Source organism: Cinclus cinclus, chromosome 2, assembly GCF_963662255.1.
Source record: "Cinclus cinclus chromosome 2, bCinCin1.1, whole genome shotgun sequence".
NCBI classification, from domain to species: Eukaryota; Metazoa; Chordata; class Aves; order Passeriformes; family Cinclidae; genus Cinclus; species Cinclus cinclus.
In genome coordinates, this window is record NC_085047.1 from 115,735,442 (window position 1) to 115,755,952 (window position 20,511).

A 20,511-nucleotide genomic window follows, 5' to 3' on the forward strand; every position below is an offset into this window, starting at 1 on the left:
AAACACATGTTGGGATCCTTCAAACTCCGATTTATATCTTTATTTTTTACAAAAAATACATTTTAACAAGTAAATAGAAACCATTTCCAGAAGTCCACCGTTGTCCAAAGTGTAAATGTACATTGTAAATTTGCCATTTTTAATATAGACATGTGCTCTATTTTGCCAGTTGGCTACAAGAAATTCAGCTACAGTCTGATGAAACGTAATAAATAATGATTAAGAAATGGAAAAGCTACACACCAAGAAATGGGAAATATAAACTTTGCCAAAATCATACGTAGTTATATTACAGCCACCTCTTCCCAAATCAAACATTCAATTTCTCCTTTATAAAGTACAACAGTAGTGCATTCCTATTATTGGCATAGAGATCTTCCATTGAAATATTGTCCATGGAAAGAATTCCACTGAACTACAACTAAAAGGGACACCAAGGCATTAACTCAGGACAGTAGCAGTGCAAAAGCCAACAAGATTGGCTTTATTGAAAAAAAAAAAAATAGATACTTCCTAAGAATTAACATATTAAACATTAATTAAATTATTCTTTAAAAATTATTTTTTATATTTAAATGCAAGAATCATTTTTCTGGATAGCTCTTTGGGTGACCAATCCCACAGAGGCAAAGATGGATTTGCTGTCTTTGCCACCCAGTTGGTCATTCCCAATGACTCGGAAAGAAATCCCTGCAGCTACCTGGGAATTTCTCTTGGTACCATTGCTTCCAGGTTTTCCCATGACCATGGAGAAATGGGAAAATTTAGAGCACACAGCTCTAAAAGGGGAGATGTGAAAAAGAGAAATTCCCTTTTTTTGTCTATAATAAAAACTGTCTATAAAGCTGTTGAAGCTGAACATTTTCAGCTCTAGCTTACCCTGTAGTTTACACCACAGATAAAGAAACATCCCTCCTCTTCCAACTGCTTCTATCCAACTGGTCCACCCCCAGTTTTCAAGAAAAAAAAAAACCTAAAGAAGCCTTCTTTTGGTAGTACCACACAAATATTCCCCAAATATGGCCCAAATTCCCACTACTTACATTTCTATCCCATGAATGCAACACAGAACACTGCTGGGAGCAATGGAACAACACTGTGGGATACAACAGCTCTGGGAAGGAAATCAAGGTAGGTTTTTTTGGTTTGTTTTTTTTTTTTTTTTTTTCTTTCATTTCTAAGATATTCCACTACTTCAGAAGAGGAAATACTCACAGGTATTAATGCTTATACAAGATCCAAAGTCAACCAAAAGGTGTCTGTAGAAAAGTATTAAGATTCCTAATAGTAAAAATATCTGCAAATTTAATTACAAATACATTTCCAAAGCAAAGTCCTTAATTAAGTACATCGGGGTGGGTCAGTATTGACAGTGTTCCTCGAGGAGGAAGTGAACAGCTAAATGTGGAATATTTACACTGAGAGATCCACCTATGTCAAATACATAAAGTGAAGCAGCCCTATTTACAGTCTGGAACCTACAGGTTATCATGGAAGAGCAATAAAACTCTGCTAAAACATTGAGATTTTTTTTAAGTGCTGCTGATTTCATGCATTTGTTCTACCACTTGCCCTAAGATCTCATCCACCACATCGATGTCATAGTTCACTTGCTGCAGGTCCAGGTCAGGCATGATGGTGGCCAGGAGCTGTCCCACGTTCACACGGAGAGAGCGGAGCTTCAGGCTGGGGAGAGAATGGGACAGGATTAGTTGGAGATGGAATTCTGTGTTCAGAGTCCACCTAACAAAGCTGCACTGGTAATCCAGACTGGAGATGCTCCATCACTCCTAAACCAATAATAATAATAAAAAAAAAAATGGATGCAGGTAAAGCTGTATGAAGATTATTTCTAAATCTACCGGTTTTTCCAAGCTTTTCTTCAGCCTGAAGGGGAATATCCCCCCCAGTTTCAAAAACTGAATTGCTGTCAGAAATATTTCAGAGTAAGCACTGGTACAATCCTTAACTCCACACTACCTGGATTACTCAAAGCAATATTAAGCCCTGGTGTTTTTATCCATTGGGAAACCCAAACTACCACAACCCATGAGAACAAAAGGAGAGAAAAGGAGAGGAGAAGGCAAGAAAGAGGAGTTCGTCCAAAGGCTTTAGAAAAAATAGGAAATAAGAGTTATAGCCCAGGGAAAAGGCAGTGCCTCCTTTTTTTTGGTTTCTTTCCTGGATGTCCTTGCTGTGTCCTCTTCCTGATCAAATTGTTTTGCCATGAGCCATCCCTTCAGTGGCCCATTTCCTTCTACTCTCAGATCCTTTATCATCTCCATGACCAGTTCTCCCAGTGCTGCCATATCTCCATCAACCTGTGGGGGAAGTTACTTCCAAGTCCTGCATTGATTTGCTAATTCTTTTAGTAAACACAAGTCAGTGCTATAAGGAAAAATAAAATTAAATGCTGACAGATCATTTTTAAAGCGGCTAAATTTCTTTTTTTTAAGACTGAAAGGGGTCTCTGGAAATCATCCAGCTCCTTCTCCACTCCCCTGCCACCCTCTGCCGGGGTGCCCAGAGGCAGATCCAGCACTCCCTGGCTGGGCTGCCGACGCCCAGCAGCAGGGAGGAGTCACTTCCCCAGGGCAGCCCAGCAGGAGCGGGTTTGTGGCACCAGCAGAGCGCACTGCTGGCTCACATTGCACTGCGGCTCCCCCGGCACCTCCCTCCAGCTGCTCTCCCAGGAGCTGCCTCCTGCTCGTGCTCCTGCATGGAATTCACAGGTGCCCTGGGAGAAGTTTCTGGGGCTTTTTTCCAGCCCGTTTGTCCCAATGGTCAAGGTCCCTCAGCAGCAGCTCTGCCCTCCTCAGTTCCCTCCAATTTGATGGCGTCAGGAAATTATTGAGTTCATTTGGCTCTGTCACCCAGGCCATGAATCCCAGAATCCCTGGGGTTGGAAGAGAACTTTGGGATTAACCAGTCCAACAATCAGCCCAAAATGACATCCCCAGGGGCCTGCTCCACACTCCTGAGCACTCCCACAGACAGTGACTCCAAACCTCCCTGGGCAGCTCATCCCAAGGCCTGACCGCTCTGACAGGGAAATTTTCTTTGCCAATCTCCAACCTGAGCCTCCCCCGGTGCCATTTGAGGCCATCTCCTCTCATTTTGTCCTTGCCCCTCCTGTCAGGGAGTTGTGCAGAGCCACAAGGTCCCCCCTGAGCCTCCTTTTCTCCAGGCTCATCCCCTTTCCCAGCTCAGCTGCTCCTCCTAGGATTTGTTTTCCAGCCCTTTCCCAGCTCTCTTCCCTTCCCTGGCCACACTCCAGCCCCTCTTTTAAAGTGCCACAGGACTTGAGGTGCAAAAGCTTTTTCTATTCTTGGCCTTGCTGCTGATCCCCCATTTGCCCTCAGTCACCCCCATGCTGGTTGTCCTTACTCCCTTTTGACTCTCATGGGGCTGCAGGTGGCTTCCAGGTAGATTTATTCCATGTTTTCCCTGGGCTTGAGGCTGCAGTGCCAGGATGGAGCTCTGGCTGTCCTAAACATGGGAGAACAACTGCTTTTTTCCAGAAATTTTAACTTTTGGAGATACTACAAGGCCCTCAGCTCCCTCTGAAATGCCTCTCATCTGGTCCCAAGGACCAATTTGCTAAATTGCTGCCTTAACTGAGTCCCCTTTGATCTCAGGTGATGCTTCCCCCCTTGGATCTCCTCTGGCAGGAACCTCAGGTCACTCTGCTTCCACCTGCTCTGGGCTTTTTTGTGTGTTTGCTATTCCCACTTCCCAAGAGCTCCAAGCTCTCCAGCTGGAAGTTTCATGCCTTGTTTAATTCCAAGCCTGGACCCTGATTCTACAGGATTCGCCTGCAGCAAGGAGTTCTTAAAGAAAAGTTTTAAATCCAGTCTCTTCAGTTGATTCAAGACAGAGAAACAGATTCTCAAAGTGCAGTTCATTACACAGCAGGAAATAATGATCACCCTCTTTCCTGCCTCCCTTTCCTCTCCTTGGTTTGCTAGTTGTGCTTAGAAATCATACAACATTTTGGATATTTTAAGAATTATCAGTTTGCCATTCTGCTGTGCAATGTGGCCAATCCTGCTTACACAAATACATCATAAATCACAAACATCACTCGGTTGAAAAAAAGAACATTAGTTAGGAGTCACAAAAGGCAGTAGAAAAGAATTCTGAGCATCACATTTTATTATACAATTATCAGACATAACCTTCACCAAAACATTGAAAATACAACCAGCAAGTAAAAACCTTGCAATAATGTCTAGAAAGAACAAAACTGATACCTTTCTCCATCAGAAAAATTTACAGAGTCTTCTACATTACTGGTGGTAGAATCATTTGCACGTGCTACAGCCTGTGGGATTGAAGCTTTTAACTGAGCCAGCTCTGCCTTGAGCTCCTCACACTGACAGGCCATTTGATTCTTCTCCACTTCAAGGACTTCAATCTGCCAATCGAAAGAAAAATAAAGCTGCAAAAACGACTCAAAACACTGTGCAGCAGAAGTGCTATGAAACAGGGAGTAAAAACCAGAGAGAATTTCAGTGACAGGAGTGTTTTACCTCGCTTTTGTATCTGTCTCTCTCAGTGGTGCACTTGTCCAGCTGCCTGAAAACATCATCCAGCTGCACTGCGATCTCGTCCACCTCGCTCCTGCTCTCACCATCAGCACATTTGCTGCACTCAGTCTTTAGGTTCTGCAGGGTGCTGCACTGCTCCTTGAGCGTCGCTATTTCCCCCAGGGCCTGCTCATAGAGAGCTGTCACCTCTGCCAAGCTCCTCCCATCAGTGCTTCCTTCTCCAAAGGAGGGCTCTGTCTCCGTTGCCTGATGGCACATTTCCTTTTTTACATATTTATTATTCATCTCCAAAAGCTGCTGTTCCAGTGTTTCCACTTGTTTGGTTAACGCTTCACATTTGCTTTGGTACATTTCTTTTTCCCTGTTCAATGATTGCAGCTGATTTTTCAGTTCATTTTCCAGCTCTGCAGGTGTCTCAGGAACGCCATTGACCTTGTGCTGTTCCTTTTCAGTCTCTTCCCCAGGAATCTGCACTGGGATGTCTTCCACCTCTTCCTTTTTCACCACCAGGTTTGGGAGCTCTGTCTGTGTTCCTGAGCTCAGCTGTTCACTTTTTGCCTCTGAAGTGCTTGCACTGCAAGGCTCCCCCACGGGAGTGTTTCCCTTCTGCTTTTCCTCCTGGTCCAAATTGATACATTCCATTTTTACCACAGGAACATCAGCATCTGCTGAAGGCTTTGGAGTGCTGCTCTCCTCTAAAATGATGACATCTTCATCATCATCATCCTCCTCCTCGTGGTTGTTGAATGTTCTGTCACTGATCCGAGGTGTCTTTAGGGACACGGGTGTCACACAGCTCTGTGTCCTCCTTTTGAGACTGAGGAGGAAAATATTAAAACAATCAGTTTATTGCAAAAATGCTGCCAAATCATTTGTTTCCAACCGTGTGCAGTGTTTCTCTGAACAACTGTTAAAAATTATCACTCCAGAAAATCTCCTGCATGGGATTTGAATTTGTGTAGCCAGAGTAAATTCCTGTAAAAACAAGTGCCTGACATCCACACACTCCCACAGCATTCTGAAACAGACCCAGAATTCCCAGGAACATCCCCACAGAGCTTCAGGAGAACAGCCTGTGGAGTGTGGAGAACACCAACTCTGCTCCTGAGCAGACCAATCACTAAAAATGCTCCTTTGTCATTTTCTTGCACTCACTTTTGTACTTGACAAAGTCTCCAGGTTTCTTTAACCTGGAGCTTCCCATGCTTCCAAAATTCCCACAGGAATTTTAGCAGCTGAAGCTGCCCCTAATACCATCATTTTCATTAAGTTCTTAATTTTAGGAACAAGCAGCAATCTCCTTTGTACACGTCCACTCACCTGCTATCAGCATCCAAATGAGGGGAAGGTACTTTAATTAAAATAGGCAGAGATCTTCTACCAGAAGCATCTGATGATTTTGGTAGAAGTAACCTTGGAAGAGCTTCCTTTGTATTCGGAGGTGAGAATGTTTTGAAGTCTTTACTTGAAGAAACAGATGTTTTTAAAAAGATTTCATTATTGATCTACAAGACAATGTAAGTTAAGAATGGAAATAAACAGGTATTAGTAGATTATTCAGGAGAGATTGAAGCAGTTCTTTATATACCAACACCTACAATTCTGACATTTCCATATCCAAGTACCTCCTTGAACCCAGGCTCAGGATTCTGGGATGAAAAAGCCTGACCAGACTAAACCAAATCCCAGTTTTTCATTTTGAAGTGCTGTGCAGAATCCCAGGCAAGAGCTTTTCCCAAGCTGTGGCTCTGTCAGGAGTCTGCCCATCAGACACAAACTCCAGGACAGACATCCCTGGGAAAGCTGCTCAGGGTTCACTCAGCTGGCCCAGAATGAGCAATTACTTCACTTTCAGAAATTTTTTTGTACTGGGGGAGATGTAAGGGCAGGGAAACAATAAAATGAGATAAATAGGTTAAAACAGCACATGCAGCATCTCTTCTCATGAAAAGAAGTGATCTTAGGTCAGAAACTGACTTTCAATGCAACTGAAAGTAAATCCCACTTAGAAAATTTGATTCAGAATTACAACCCAGACATTCCCATCAAACACCTTGATCTGCTACTGGGTTTAATCTGAATTTGAGTGTCTCCTTGCACAAGTGCAGCCATTCCACCTCTGTGTTAAGTTCATTTTTACTTTCATATCCTCATCACATCTCTCTCCAACAAACCCCCTTTCAAGAACTGGCTGTCCTGCCACAAAAACAGCCACGAGTGACTGACATCTCTTCTAGTTTTGGCCAGAGACCTCTGTCCTCTCAAACTCCTTCCTAAGGAGAAAGAAATAGTAGATTTTCCATCATTGGGCAGCAAAAAACCATGGATTTTGGATTTCCTCATGGTAAGCAAATCCTGCAGAGCCATCAGAGTAAAACTGGGTGTTAAAGCAGACACTGGAAGCCAGGGCAGGCTCCTGCCAGCTTCAGGAGTTACCTGGTGGCTGTACTCCAGTCTCCTCTTCAGTTTTTCCCTGTCCCTGCACAGCAGCGAGGAAAAATTAGAAATTAAGAGCTTAGATTCAAGCTGTTCATTCATTATAAAAACTAAATGTAAAAGCAAACATGATAGTCCTCATCTCAGCTACGTACAACAATCCAAATATTCTTGTTCATTGAATGAAAATTTCCTCAGGAAGCTGTGAGCTTGTCTGAAGTTAGTTTAACTTCCGACAAATTCCCTCCAGATTATTTATTAAAATATTCAAAACAACCCCAAACTCCCACTCCTAGAATGTCAGACAGCATCACAATTACCCCAATCAGTTTTTTCAGCTACGAACCCTTTTATTTCCTAAATAAATGTACTGATCTTTTCAATATTCTTCCACGCGGACCTTGAAAATTACACAGCCAAGGTCTCCTAAAAGCCCTCAGAGTGCTTCTGGGATGTCCCAAACTGCCAGATCCTATGGAACATCATCCCTCTGGGAGCTGGACTTCCACCCCAACTGCTGCACAGCTTTCCTTGGTAGCTTTTAGTGCCGAGAGCCTTTGCAAAAGCCTCCAGAACTCACTTTTTCTTGTAGGTTTTCTCGTATGTGGGATGTATTAAATCGTCATCCTCTGGTTCTTCCGGCACGTTACAATTCCTGAGGGAAGGAAAGGGACAGGAAAAAACCCACAACAGAAGGAGCTGAAGAGCCCTGCTGCTGCCAGGTGATCAGCAAGGAGCGGGAGGTGTCCCCGGGCCGTGTCCTTACCGGAACTGGGGGTCAGGGTTGAGGGAGCAGTACCACTTCTCCGGCAAGTGCTCGATTCCGTCCGGGAGCTTCCGCCACTTGAGGCAGGCGTCACACTGCACCCACGTCTGGTCAGGCTGTTTCCTGGGGAAAAGCCAAAACCCATCAGGATCTGCACATCAGAGTGCTCTGCTGCCAGTAAAGCAGTGCCTGCATGTGCAGCTCTCTGCTGTCACAGTGGGACTCACTGGATCTCCTCCACGGGCAGAGCTAAGGGGTATTCCTCGTTTTTCTTGGTTTTCATCTCGTTCCAGTAATCGTTGAGCTTTTCTCCCAGGGCTGCTATCGTGAGTCTGCAAAGAAAAGAATTTAAGGCCACCGTGAATAATCCAATTCTAGCACAGTAAGAACCTTCATAAACTCCAGTGACAGAATAAGTGCATGAACCACTTTAATATTTCTAATTGCACAAGAATGGGAAAAAAAGCTTTTCTGAAGTATTTTCCTTTTTTTCCTTTTATGAAGTTTTTTTTTTTATTTAGAAACCTGTAGAAATGAGGAATTGTATGAAGTCATGTTTGTCAGCAAAGGAATTCCTGAAAATACGAGTCACTGAAAAATCAAGAGTGTCGGTGATGGACAGAGCAAATCCCAGAGGGACTTCACCAGTTCAGCCTCAACCAGAGAATTTTTAAAAGCACGAAACCAATCCAGCACCTCGCCTTGGCTGTTCCTGTACATCCCAAGTGCAGGTTCATGGCTACTCTCAGCTGACGTCCAACCTTACAACAAGGAGCTGGCAAACATTCGATCACCTCAATGTTATACAAAGCCTGCACGCTGATAACGGGAGCGGGTAATTTTCAGTTTTGATTCCTGCTGCTGGTGCAGCTCAGGGACTCCCAGAGCTGGCACAGCCAGAAGGAAGAGGGAGGAACAACAACAAAGCCCCCGGGTGAGCTGGAGGAGAGGACAGCCCCTGCCAGCCTGTGGAATTCACCTCTGAGCAATGCAGTGCATGAGTAACCAGGCCCAGCCCTCCCTGGGCTCAGCACCTGACACCGCCCCGGCCTTGAACCAACACAAATGTTTGTGCACTGAACTCAGTGTGACCCAGAGCTTGCACCCAGGTCAGCTCTGAAGCCCAGGCACTGCTGAGCCAGGGGCTCCAGAAGGGCAGAAATGAGCAGTGAGGCATGGATGGCACCACATCCCTTTTCTGGGGAGGGAAGGAGTGCAGGGCACTTTTCCATCACGTTCATGAATTTCCAGCCCAGACCAAAAGCATCCTGTGAAGCGTGGAGGACACCTGGCAGAAAAAGCAGCACAGAAGATGCTTCAATTTCTGTGCCCACCCACATTCCAAGTGCAGGGGAGGGAAGTGGCTGGAAGTTGGGAAGTTACATTCCCGCTGTGACAGGACTGAAATCAGAGGTGAAATGCAGCTGCTGCTCCCTGGAATGCAGCTGGCATGCAGGGAATCTGTTCCTGGGTGATAAACAAATCAACAAGGCAGCCGAGGGGAGACACCACAGCCAGGTCCTGCTGGAATCCCTGCAGGAATGGGAGCTCCAAGGGACCAGGAGCTGACAGAACACAGAGCAGCCAAGACAGGAGAAGCTGTTTTGCTGCTGAAGCAGCAGCTGGGGTGAAATTCCTCTCCTCAGATGAACTTGGTTCATTATAATTTAATTCTAATATTAACTCATACTGCCACCCCAAAGTTATGTCCAGGAACAACTGGAAGTGGCACTCAAAGGTTTGGAGGTCTTTTCCAACCCTGATGATCCTGTGGTTCTCCCCACTTCTCTGGATATTGACTTATTTATAAAAGTTCCCAGATTTCCTGGGGTGCTGACAGATAAACCAAACCCAAAGGATTGAGGAAACCCCCCTTCCACGTGATGTGTTCAAAAAACCCCAACAAATGGAAACCATTCCCTGCTCGCTGTGCCTGCCAAGGACATTCCCAATCAGGTTCACCAACGTTTGCAATCCATGCCCAAAATTTCCACATTAAAATCCACATTAAAAGCACTGTTGGGAAAATGCCTCCTCCTGAACAGCCACAAAAGAATATCCAGAGAAAAATGTGGGAACAAGGATGGCGTGGATATTGTGGGAAAATATTTATAAGGAAAGAGACAAAGAGGGGGCAGACAAAAAAGGGTCAAAAGGAGCTGTTGGCATTTAAACCAGGTTTGGCCAGAACACCAGAAACTTTCATTCTTTCCTATTAAAAGGAGCAGCTTTTTCAAGCAATTCCCAGGAAATGGTAATATGGGAGAGAAAATGCAGATAAAAAATACCTGTATTCATTGGTGTAGTCAAAATCTTGTTTGTTGTGAGTTGGTTTTAGGAAGTTGCATTCAATAATCCCAACAACACCCACACCCATGTTGTTTGCCTGCAAAGAATTAAAGTTTATCAAGAAAACCAACACAAAATCCTTGCCAGTACTGCAAGAGTTTGCTGGAGGTAATTATTAACTGTATCTACATTGGGTAAAAAGGATTTTCTGGCTTGTGACTCCAAGGAGAGGATCTTGATACAAACCCCCTAAATAACAAATCCTCTGTTCCACCCCTCTTTTTGTCCTGAAAGATGTGCTCAGATTCATATTTTTCTATCAAACAGCCCCAAAACCAAACAATTTAATACAATTTTTAACTGCTGCATACAGCACAAAAGGTGATTTTATAAAGCATGCATCAATATCTTGCTTTCCATCCATATTCTTTGTTAAAATCAGTGTTTGGAGGAAATTTGTCAAGGTGTCAAAATATTTTGAAGCCTCAATCTCTTACCTTTAACTGACAGCCAACTCTTTCATAAGCTTTGATGAGTCTGTTTTTGTGGTACATCATTATTCCATAATGATCTTTGTTTCTGCAGTTAAATCCAAAAGTAATTCTGACTGTTTTGGCCTTTGAGCAGATATTAAGGAAAAACAGGGTGACCCTCATGGAACACAAAAAATAACAGATACTCTCAGTGGGTCTTAGAGCTTCATTTTCTCATAATGACATGATTCCTTCAGCATGACTAAAAAAAACAAACAAACAAACAACAACAACAAAAAAAATAACCCCAAATTCATCAGTGTAACTGCAACAGAATCCAGTCACAGAATTCAGTTCTGCAATGGAAATATTAAAGGATACATTGAGAAATTTGGGTCTGTAAATATCCCTCTCGATGAAGGCCAAACTTTTGGAAACCAGCTGTGTTTTCACCTTCTGTCCTCTCAGGATGATCTGCATGGTTGGCTTCAGGTACAAAATACTGCAATAAGCCTACAAAACACACATTATATTAAAATTAAAACATTTACACTCCCCAGCTTCCAAAAAGAAATCAAATTTTCAAAATCCAACACGTACTCGTAGCGAGTAATCACTTTCTGGAACAATCTGGTCCAGTCTCTCCTGTTTTTTGTAGCCTCTTTTTCCTGTTTCATCCAAGTCTTCTGGAATTCTAATGTCATATTTATCCTTGTCAAAGTCAAATTCTGGTTTGTTGTTTTTATCTCTAAGAATTAAGAAGGAAAAATGTATTAATTATAGGGGGAAAAAAGCAAATATAAGAGGAGGTGTTGTGGTGGAGCTAGGAAAGAAGGGAAAAAAGGGGAATTCCTCAGAGATTTGCTAAAATTCACATTTGAGTCCAGCTTCCCCTTTTTTTTTTTTTTAACTGCACACAGCTTGTTCCAGTTATTCCACACACAAAGAACCCCCAAATCCTTCTATGTTTGCATACACTGAAAGAAAATGTGAAATTAATGAGAAGTAAGAGACTGGATTTATCTTACTTTCTAAGATTCCAAATGATAATCCTGGTGCCTTTTTTTCCTATGATGGCATCCAGCTCTGCCAGTAACTTCTCCTCAGTAGAGAACAAGGAATGCGTCAGGATGGCCTTGAGGCTGTTCTTGGATTCTGCTGGATCACTGATCAGCCGTGGGCACTGTGTTAAGGAGAAGGACTTGGAATGCAGTCAAGATTTCAGAACATAAGCAAATTTTTGGACTCACTTTCCCAACTTTTCATTCCACATCTCAAGAACTCCTACGAAGTTAAAAGTTTTAACCGGTTACAGCACCTCAGATGTCATTTTCTGGTTTGTAACTCCTCCCCAAGGAGAGAACATGGACACAAACACCCACAAAAAGCAGCCGGGGATTTCCTCAGAGTGACGCCGTCCCCCAGAATTCGCCACGTACCCACAGCTTCTCACGGGGAACGCTGAAAGGATATGCTGGTTGGTGAATGTCACGATGGGAACCATGACATGCTCTGCTTTGGTGACTTCCAGGAAAGTCTGGGACAGCAGCCCCACGCTCATGGTGTCCCCATTCTTGGTGAAGACGATGGCATCCTTGCCCAGGCGCATGGATCCCGACTTGAAGCCGTTGCCGTAGAGCCCCACGGGAACGCGGCCGTTCATCACCGACTTCTCGCTGAAGCCAAAGCTGCAGCATGGAAAACGTGAGGAGGGTGGGCTTCAAAAATGAAAAAAATCCCTGGAAAACTTGAGGCATCCAGAGGTGCAAGTGCAGGATTTGCTGACTTACTTAACCTAACTTTCTTGTTTTAGAGCTTTTTTTTTTCTTTTGCCTTCGCTCAGAGTCAGGATTGAATGCTCGAGAGATGGATTTTTTGTTGTTTATTAAAGGTTATTTCAAGTACAGAGAGTTCTTCAGCACTTGTAGCTCTCAAGCCAAAGGTGAGAAAATTGAGGTGTTTCAAGGTCACAAGGTCTTTTAAAGGCTGAATATCTAATTAAAAGCTAGCATTTACATTATTTGTACTTTTGACTCAATAACCAAACACCTGTGATCCTCAGTGCAGCACTAACTATCCAACCAAAAACTACCTGAAATTATGAACAAGAAGGAACAAGAAGAAAGAAAGAGACAACACCCAGGAACCTCCATACCTCTTGTCCCATACCTACGACTACATTATAAAACCCCACATTCCAAATCATTCACCACATGAAATTACACATTTTTATTTCAACTACACACCAGTGATTTTAACTCCATCACTCAATTTGGGAATCTTTCTCCAAGGCCTCAGGTCAAAAGCAGTGTTCTCCTGGAGGTCAGCATCAGAAAGCACAGAAAGCTCAAAAATCCCAGGTTCAGGGATCCAACAGTCAGGGACTCCTGAACAATTAAATCCTAAAATCACCTGAACAACGTTACTAAAACCACACAGCAAAACCATGGGAAAATCTACTTCCAGCTCTTAAATATGGAATAGAAATATCAAGTCTGGAATGAGGTGGAAAAGTATTCTTATGGGATACTGATAGTTATCCTGTAGTTTCACAATAAATATTAATAAAAAGCCCCAACCCTGTCTTTTTCCCCTCTCCACTTCCTAGAAAATGTTTGATCCACAAGTTTCCCATTTCCATATCACACTTCAAGTAAAACAGGCAACTGCATATAGAATTTAGGAAGCTATTCATTATGGTATCCAACAGAAAAATAACAGTTTGAATTCAAGCTTGCTCAAATTTAAATCTGCAGGCAGAGCAATTTTTTACACTAAGAGAGAAATTGCACAGAAAGATTTTTGGTACTGTAGAAGTAAGAGAAAAATCAGTTCCAACCCTACAGAATATTTAAAGATAGATAGACAACTATTTAAAAAATAGAAAATTCATTAGTATTTCTACAATCCTACTATTTCTACAATCCTACTATTAATATTCCAGTGGGTTTGAGGTGAATCTTTCTTTTTCTCTCATTCACTAACTAAACTAAAGCAATTAGTAATGATGATTATGATGACAGTAAAAATAAAATATTTGAGTTTTCCTTATCTCCACTGGCAGGCACTACAGAGAGTTGCCACAGCATAAAGGGAAGGCTGAGAGGAAGGGTAAAAGGAAATTACAAGGTAAAAGTTCTCTGACAAAGCTACAGGGAAGCTTTAGCAGCATCTGCCCGCTCTGGAGTCCCACCTGGACATTCAGCACCTTCAGAAATGCTGAATTTCTGAGGAAAATCAATCAATGAGAGATGAGAAACAGGAATAAAGTGAGCACTAACAGAAGCAGGGCTGGAATTTGTAGAGGACAGTGCAGAGGTTGCCCACCTGAGCATTTTGTGCAGCTTCTCCGAGTTCATGCCGTTGCCGTTATCCGTGAACGTCAGGCAGATGTTGTCATTGATGACTGTTTTGTCAATCCAGATCTGTTTGGCACTCACATCTGGATCATAGGCATTATCTGAGGGCAAGGAAAGCAAACAGTGTGGGAGACGTGAAAACAAACATTCAACTGAGTGCAAACACGCTTTAAAGTAAATGAAAGGCCTAGGATGGAACCTCACCCAAAGCAACCCCAAATTCCCCAGATTATCACTGACAGCAACACAGACACCAAGAAGGTAGCTGGGGGGGAGCAGCTCACACCAGAACAGAAAATGAAAGCAAGCCCCAAGCCAAGGCTCCAGTTGCATTTCCTGCCTGCAGAGCAGCTGGTGCAATGTCTGCTTTCTCCCAGCCCTTACAGAGGGGAGCAAAATGCTTCAGACTCAGCTTCCTATTGACAGAAGGTGAAAGAGGCAAACACGAGTGAAAGAGAAATCAGGGCTCCACAAAGCCCTCAGCTGCCTCAGCAGCACTTGGTTCCATCTCTTCCCCTCATCCCCTGGGATTTGGGAGGGGGAGGAAGGCTGGGATGTGATGGCACCTCTGCCTCGCTGCCTGTCCCGCAGGTTCAGCTGAGAGACACAGAACAGCTCAAGCCAAGAAAAGGAACCACAGCTTGGCAGGTTTCTTCCTGTGAACTTTAGATCCAAATTGCAACAGAGTGAAGTATTTCATAAAATGTATTTCAGCATCACAAAAGAGGATGCTGAAACAACTGAAAGTTTGGAAGTATTAGGAGTGTGAAAAGAGCAGAGATGATTTAACAGATTGTGGTCCCAAAAGAGCCTTTCCACAGCTACAGGGCTCTGGTTTCCTCCTTTGGGACAGCTTTGGCCTTCTCCAGCTGAAAAATCCCTGTTTTCTTCTGTTAGGTTAATTATCTGAGAGAAAGGGGACAAAGGGGGGAAGGAAGGGGGAAAAGGGGAGGGGGAAAAAAAGGGGGAAAGGGGAGGGAGGAAAAAAAGGGGAAAGGTGTATGAGCAGAGGAGTTTCTCCCTTTGGCAGCAGCAAAGTGCTCAATCAGCTTGGCTGGGGTCCACACCCTTACTTTGAGGAACCAGCTGACTGTGGAAAAGAGGAACACTGGACATGTCCAATGAACTCCTGCTCCAAATCCAAGGCAAGATGACCAACAGGAGCTAATAAACAGATGCACAAGGTAACAGGACCAGAACCAAGAACAAAACTCCAAGGATGGGCAGCCAGGTCCTCCCCTTCCTGAAGGAAAAAGGGTTTGTAACAAGAAACAAGAATTATCCCGAGCTACTGATCACCTACCTATGAGTTCTGCAATTGCACTGAAGGGCCAGGTGTGACTGGTGGAGTTGGTGTGCAAGAACTTGGGACACAGCTGGAATAAAGCATAAGCAGGAGCATTAGTTTGTGCTCTCCAAGGCAGAAACCAGCCTGTTAAATAAAGGAAGATCCCACAAAGTTTGTTTGGACAACGCTAGCAAAAGGCTGTAATTAAATTGATTACTGGGTATTAGCAGGGAATATTAATACAACTCTTAATTCAGCACAGTCTGAGCATGGGTTGTCATCCTAACAGTATTTATAAAAATGTAGGGAACTACTGCTATCTAATGATGCCAGAGGTTACAGAAAACATCAAAGCTGAGGTTCAAACCCAGTAACAGAAGCTCTCAGACATTAAAAACTCACATCTCAAACTTCACATGAAGCACCCAATACCCTCTGTGGTCACTGTCTGTGCTCACAGTGACCAGAATGCCCTCTCAGGAGCTGCTTTGTGCTTTTAGCAGTTGGATCTCACACACCCAGAGGCACAGCCACTGCCTGAGTTAGATGAAAATATGCAAATAAAGCACCTCCTTATGGGATGGAACTTGGAGATGTCAGTGACAGAAGAACTGCCAAGCAGCCCCAGCCTAGGCTCACACATACTCACTTTAAGACTTAACCAGAACTAAAGATCCATGTAAGTGAAGGACCTGCCTGTACAACATTTGGAGAAATTTTAACTGCAACTGATCCTTGTGATTGCATTATCCCAGAGGAAATCCATGACTACACTCCTACGGAGCCTTTAACACAAACCCCTGCACAGATTTGCTCAAGCCCCCCTGCCAGAGTTGTGGTGATGGCAGAAAAAGCAGCACCATGAACACCTAACACTGAAAACAGCCCTTGTACCAGTGTGTTACACAAAAACCAGAACACAATCCACATTATTACCCAGAGAAAAACTGAGAGATATTTTAAAATACCGTGTACCTATCCATACTGCATAATTTTTACAGAATTACTCATTGACAAGCACTTTTATAAAGGTATGAAGTGCAAATAAAAGCGCAAATAAAAGCAAGCAGCCACTTCAGACCTCCAAGGTGAAAAGGAATGATGCTAAAAGCAAATCCTAGAGCCACAAACCAGGCACCAGAGCAGGAGAAAGGCACAGGGAGAAGCAGCAGCCCTGGCTCAGAGCAACAGAAAGTGCCAAGAGCTGTCACCTCAATCCTCAGGTCACAGCAGCACATGACACACTTCCAAGTGCAACTTAATCCCTGCATTTCTCCATGGAGCACCAGTGGGAACAGAAACCACGTTCCTCGGTGCCATCTGTGCTTCAGAGCTTCAGGTTTGCAAAATCTGGTGCAGGGAACCAGGCTAAGTCAGGGTGCTCCCAACAAACACTTCCAAGTAATTTTGAATCCAAAAGAAAATTCCTCTGGGTTATTAATGGAAATCTCACATGTGCCATAGCACATGGGCAGAAGGATCTTTGGATTTCTCTCTCTGCTGCAGAGGAACTCAGGGGATCCACAGAGCCCCAGGTGAGACTCTTCACCTTCACAGAGCTGGCAGCATCTGCTCCTTTGTTTTCTAAGCTTTGGGATCAATATCCACCAGAAACAACTCGTGGGGCTTTACCTACCTGAATCCCTCCCTGGCAAAACAAAACCATATTTAAAAATCCCAGGGATGCACATTCAGAGATTTGGCATCTGCTCACTCCCTGCTGAAATACTGAACAACTCCAGCCATACAGGAGGCTGCAAGTGCTGGATTCCCTGGAATCTCAGCAATAGGGACTTGGCAAGAAGTCCTGACTGTGGTTTTGACAGAGGCATCAACTCACACTAGGGAATCTCATGGAATTGCTGAGGCTGGCAAAGCCCTCCCAGCCCACGGAGTCCCAGCTGTGCCCCACGGCCACCTTGTCCCCAGCCCAGAGCACTGAGTGCCACGTCCAGGTGACACCTGCAGGGATGGGCACTGCAAACCTCCCTGGGCAGCTCTTGCCAAGGCCTGAGCACCCTTTCCAGGAAGAAAATTCCTTCTGAAAAGAAGAAACACCTCCCCTGACCATCAGATAATGCTGAGGAAGGACAGAAAGAACCTCAGTGTCACCCAGAGTGACATGATCATCATCAATAAATGTCCTTTTTTTGCCTGTCGTTTGCCACAAAAATCATTCCGTGCGCACAAAAATCAAACCTTGCCTGTGTAACACAACAGCTCCACCCCTCACTTCCCTGTTGTGAACCACTGGGAATTCAGAAAACAACATGACAGGAATTGTGCCCATGTTCTCTGGATCACTGCTTTGGGGAGGGCTTGAGAAGGGCTGGAAGGTGATTCACAGGACTGGGAATTGTAACAGGTACGGAAAGGGCTGCAAGATGGGAACTGGAACAAATGGGGTTTTGGCTCTCAGAACTCCCATCCCTCAGCAAAAGGTGAGCAAGTATGCCATGGGGAATTCATGGCAAAGTTACCTCGGAGCAGACAGCAGCACCTGATCACAGAATTCCAGACTGGTTTGGGTTGGAAGGCACCCCAAAGACCACCCAGTTCCAAGACTTGCCACCAGAGCAGGATGCTCCAAGCCCCATCCAGCCTGGCCTTTCTCATGCCAGGCATTGAAATAAGGGCACAAAACCAGATTAAAGAACAGCAGAACAGTGGTTTAAGGCTGTCAGTTTTGTAGTTTCCTCCAGAGCAACCCAGCTGTCAGCAACCACTCCCTAATTCCTGATGAACTCATCAGGAAATATTTAAGTCGCACTTCATTCATCAATGCGCCACTTTAATTAGCTCATAATTAATTGAGATTCAGTAAGAGCTGAACACTCGCTTTGCCAATCCAGCTGTTTTGCTCGCTCAGACAAACATATTTTGTTACTAAGTGGGTTTTGTTTAGTAATTTCATTTTTTCAGCCGAGACCAAGCGCAGCCAAATACAACTCAAACCACCCACTTCTTCCAGCTGGATGTATCTGAAACTAAACTGTCCTGAGAGCAGCACCTCCTGCAGTTACAACCAGCAATTACTGCAGAATAAAGCAGTTTATCCCTCAAAAACCACAGGCAGCTTTGGGAATTGCAGATTTCCAGGCAAACCTGAACTGTTCCATCCCTTGCAGGTCATAAAGTGCACAAACGCCAAACCCCTGCAGAGTTTGCCTCATCTTAGGAACTTATTGCTTGCACATAATCAATTTTAGTTGTGTTACCCATCACCACTACAGTAATTCATGCATTTGAGTGGAAAACAAATCTTGGTTTATCCTGCATTTATTTAACAACTTCTTGGGAACAACACTGTGATTTTCATGGAATTGCTGAGGCTGGCAAAGCCCTCCCAGCCCACGGAGTCCCAGCTGTGCCCCACGGCCACCTTGTCCCCAGCCCAGAGCACTGAGTGCCACCTCCAGGTGACACCTGCAGGGATGGGCACTGCAAACCTCCCTGGGCAGCTCCTTTTGATTCCTGAGCACCCCTTCCATGGGGAAATTCCTCCTGAAACTTCCTGAAATTTCTCCTCCCAGCTACACAATCCCAGGTCCATGACTGTGCAATGAGCCACGTCAAGGGACTGATCCAAATTAAAAACCACTCTTAAAATACTATCCTGGATCACTTCCCCGAGCTGCTTCATTCTTCAGTTGGACAAAAATATTGCCAGAGCAGCAGCAGGAGATAAATTACAGTGTGGGAATGAGTTCCCAGGCCCTCCCAGTGCTTCTGAATCCACGGGAAATACTTTATATTCCCAAAGAACCAGCTCTCCCCACCATTCTGTGTGTTACAAAGACTTTTACAAACCTGGTCAAAACTGCATCAGCTGCTTCACCTGAGCAAAAAAAAAAAAAACAACCCAAAAACAAAACCCTGCAAAAAAAACCCAAAAAACAAAAAAAAACAACAAAACCCACAGGTTTCACTAGAAAGCCACTGAAAGCAAATTCTCAGGTGTTCCTGCAGCAGACAACACCAAAGATCAGCCTAAAAATAATTCAGAAAGTTACCAAGTGAGTCTTGTTTCGTTTGTGCCTCTGACAGTTCAGCTTGGCAAAGTGACTTCAACCTGAGAATGATTTTAAACTCTGAACTGACAGATTTTTGATACTTTTTCCTCTCAAGAAGACAAATAATATGTCCAAAATGTAATAATAAACCCAAATCTTTATCTAAAGAAGCAGACAACGCTGCTGCAATAAAATATCACACAAACTGTGGATTTCAAACACTTGCAAGAATTAAAGGCCTGAAATCAAAATTAAAATGCAATTTTGGAACTGGAAGGAGATGAGGTTTAGGGCTCATATCTAAAGTCATGCCAACTTTTATTAGGGTAATAGAAATTAATAGAAAGGCAACAGAAACTGATATTGGGGTAACATAAATCAGTAACAGCTGGTAAAATTTCAGCTAGAGGTTGGATTCAATGATCTCGGAGGTCTTTCCCAACTTAAATTATTCTCTAATTCCAGCCGTACTGAGCATATTCGAACACATATTTTTCACTCAATTATTTCATAAATTACTCATCGTAGTGCCCCTGCTTCTTTTCACTGTTCTAAAGCAAGGTGATGAGCCAGGTGTAACTCTAGGTGAGGTTTAGAGGCATTGACTTAGTAAAAACCCTCCTGTTTCACCTGAAAAAGCACCTTTAACTTCATTTACATCAGCACAAATAAACGACCAATTGCCACAACAGCCCAGTAACAATACTACGACCGAAAAGCAAAACAAAGCAGCATTTACCTGCGTGAACACTCATTATCGGGCGCAACTAGGGTTAAAATCTAATTAGGCCGCTTGCAATAAAAGCAGTTAAGATTGGAAGTTATGAGTTGGCAATTAGAGGTCACGTCGCTCACCAGAGGCTGGGAAATCCCTCCCCCAACACCGAGCCCACCCCCAGCCCTCACCTTCCCCTCGGCACAACCCGGCAGGACCCAGAGAAGTTAATTTTCCAGGATTTGAGCCGGGATAAGGGAATAAAGCTCCGGCCCCACGTCCCCCCCCCGGGAGAGACGAGGCGGCGCTCCCCGCCCTCACTGAGGGAGTGACCCCGGCAGAGTCCAAGGCCAGCTTGGACGGGGCTCTGAGCAGCCTGGGCTGGTGGAAGGTGTCCCTGGCCATAGCAGCAAGCTGGAAGGAGCCGGCCCCTCAGGTGCCTTCCCCCGGCCGGCCGCGGCCGCGCCGCCCCCTCAGACTCACCGCGCTCAGGCGGATCCCGCCCTGTGTTTTCGCCGCCATCTTCGGGCCGCGGCCGCGCGCGCGCTTCCGCCTCCCCGCGGCCCTTTCGCGCTTCCGGCACCGGGCGCGCGCACGGGGCGGGGCTTGAGGTGAAGCCACG

At 44.5% G+C, this 20,511-nt stretch overlaps 1 protein-coding gene across 2 annotated transcripts; it reads right to left on the reverse strand.

The window, feature by feature from the left end:
• Positions 1–25: 25 nt before the first annotated feature.
• MORC3 (MORC family CW-type zinc finger 3) lies at positions 26–20,417 on the reverse strand. 2 transcript variants are annotated; one of them, XM_062488199.1, is made up of 17 exons: positions 20,373–20,417; positions 15,177–15,249; positions 13,842–13,974; positions 11,988–12,202; positions 11,543–11,690; positions 11,115–11,262; positions 10,896–11,027; positions 10,539–10,658; positions 10,041–10,138; positions 7,980–8,084; positions 7,753–7,875; positions 7,567–7,641; positions 6,987–7,029; positions 5,871–6,055; positions 4,533–5,367; positions 4,254–4,417; positions 26–1,686 (listed from the first exon to the last, which is right to left on the reverse strand). In XM_062488199.1, exons 1-17 carry the CDS (start codon positions 20,409–20,411, stop codon positions 1,533–1,535), a joined length of 2,790 nt encoding a protein of 929 aa, XP_062344183.1. In that variant the 5' UTR covers positions 20,412–20,417; the 3' UTR covers positions 26–1,532. The 2 variants fall into 2 exon arrangements, with proteins under 2 accessions (XP_062344183.1, XP_062344184.1); XM_062488200.1 differs by lacking the exon at positions 20,373–20,417 and adding an exon at positions 20,081–20,119.
• Between the last annotated feature and the right edge of the window lie 94 nt (positions 20,418–20,511).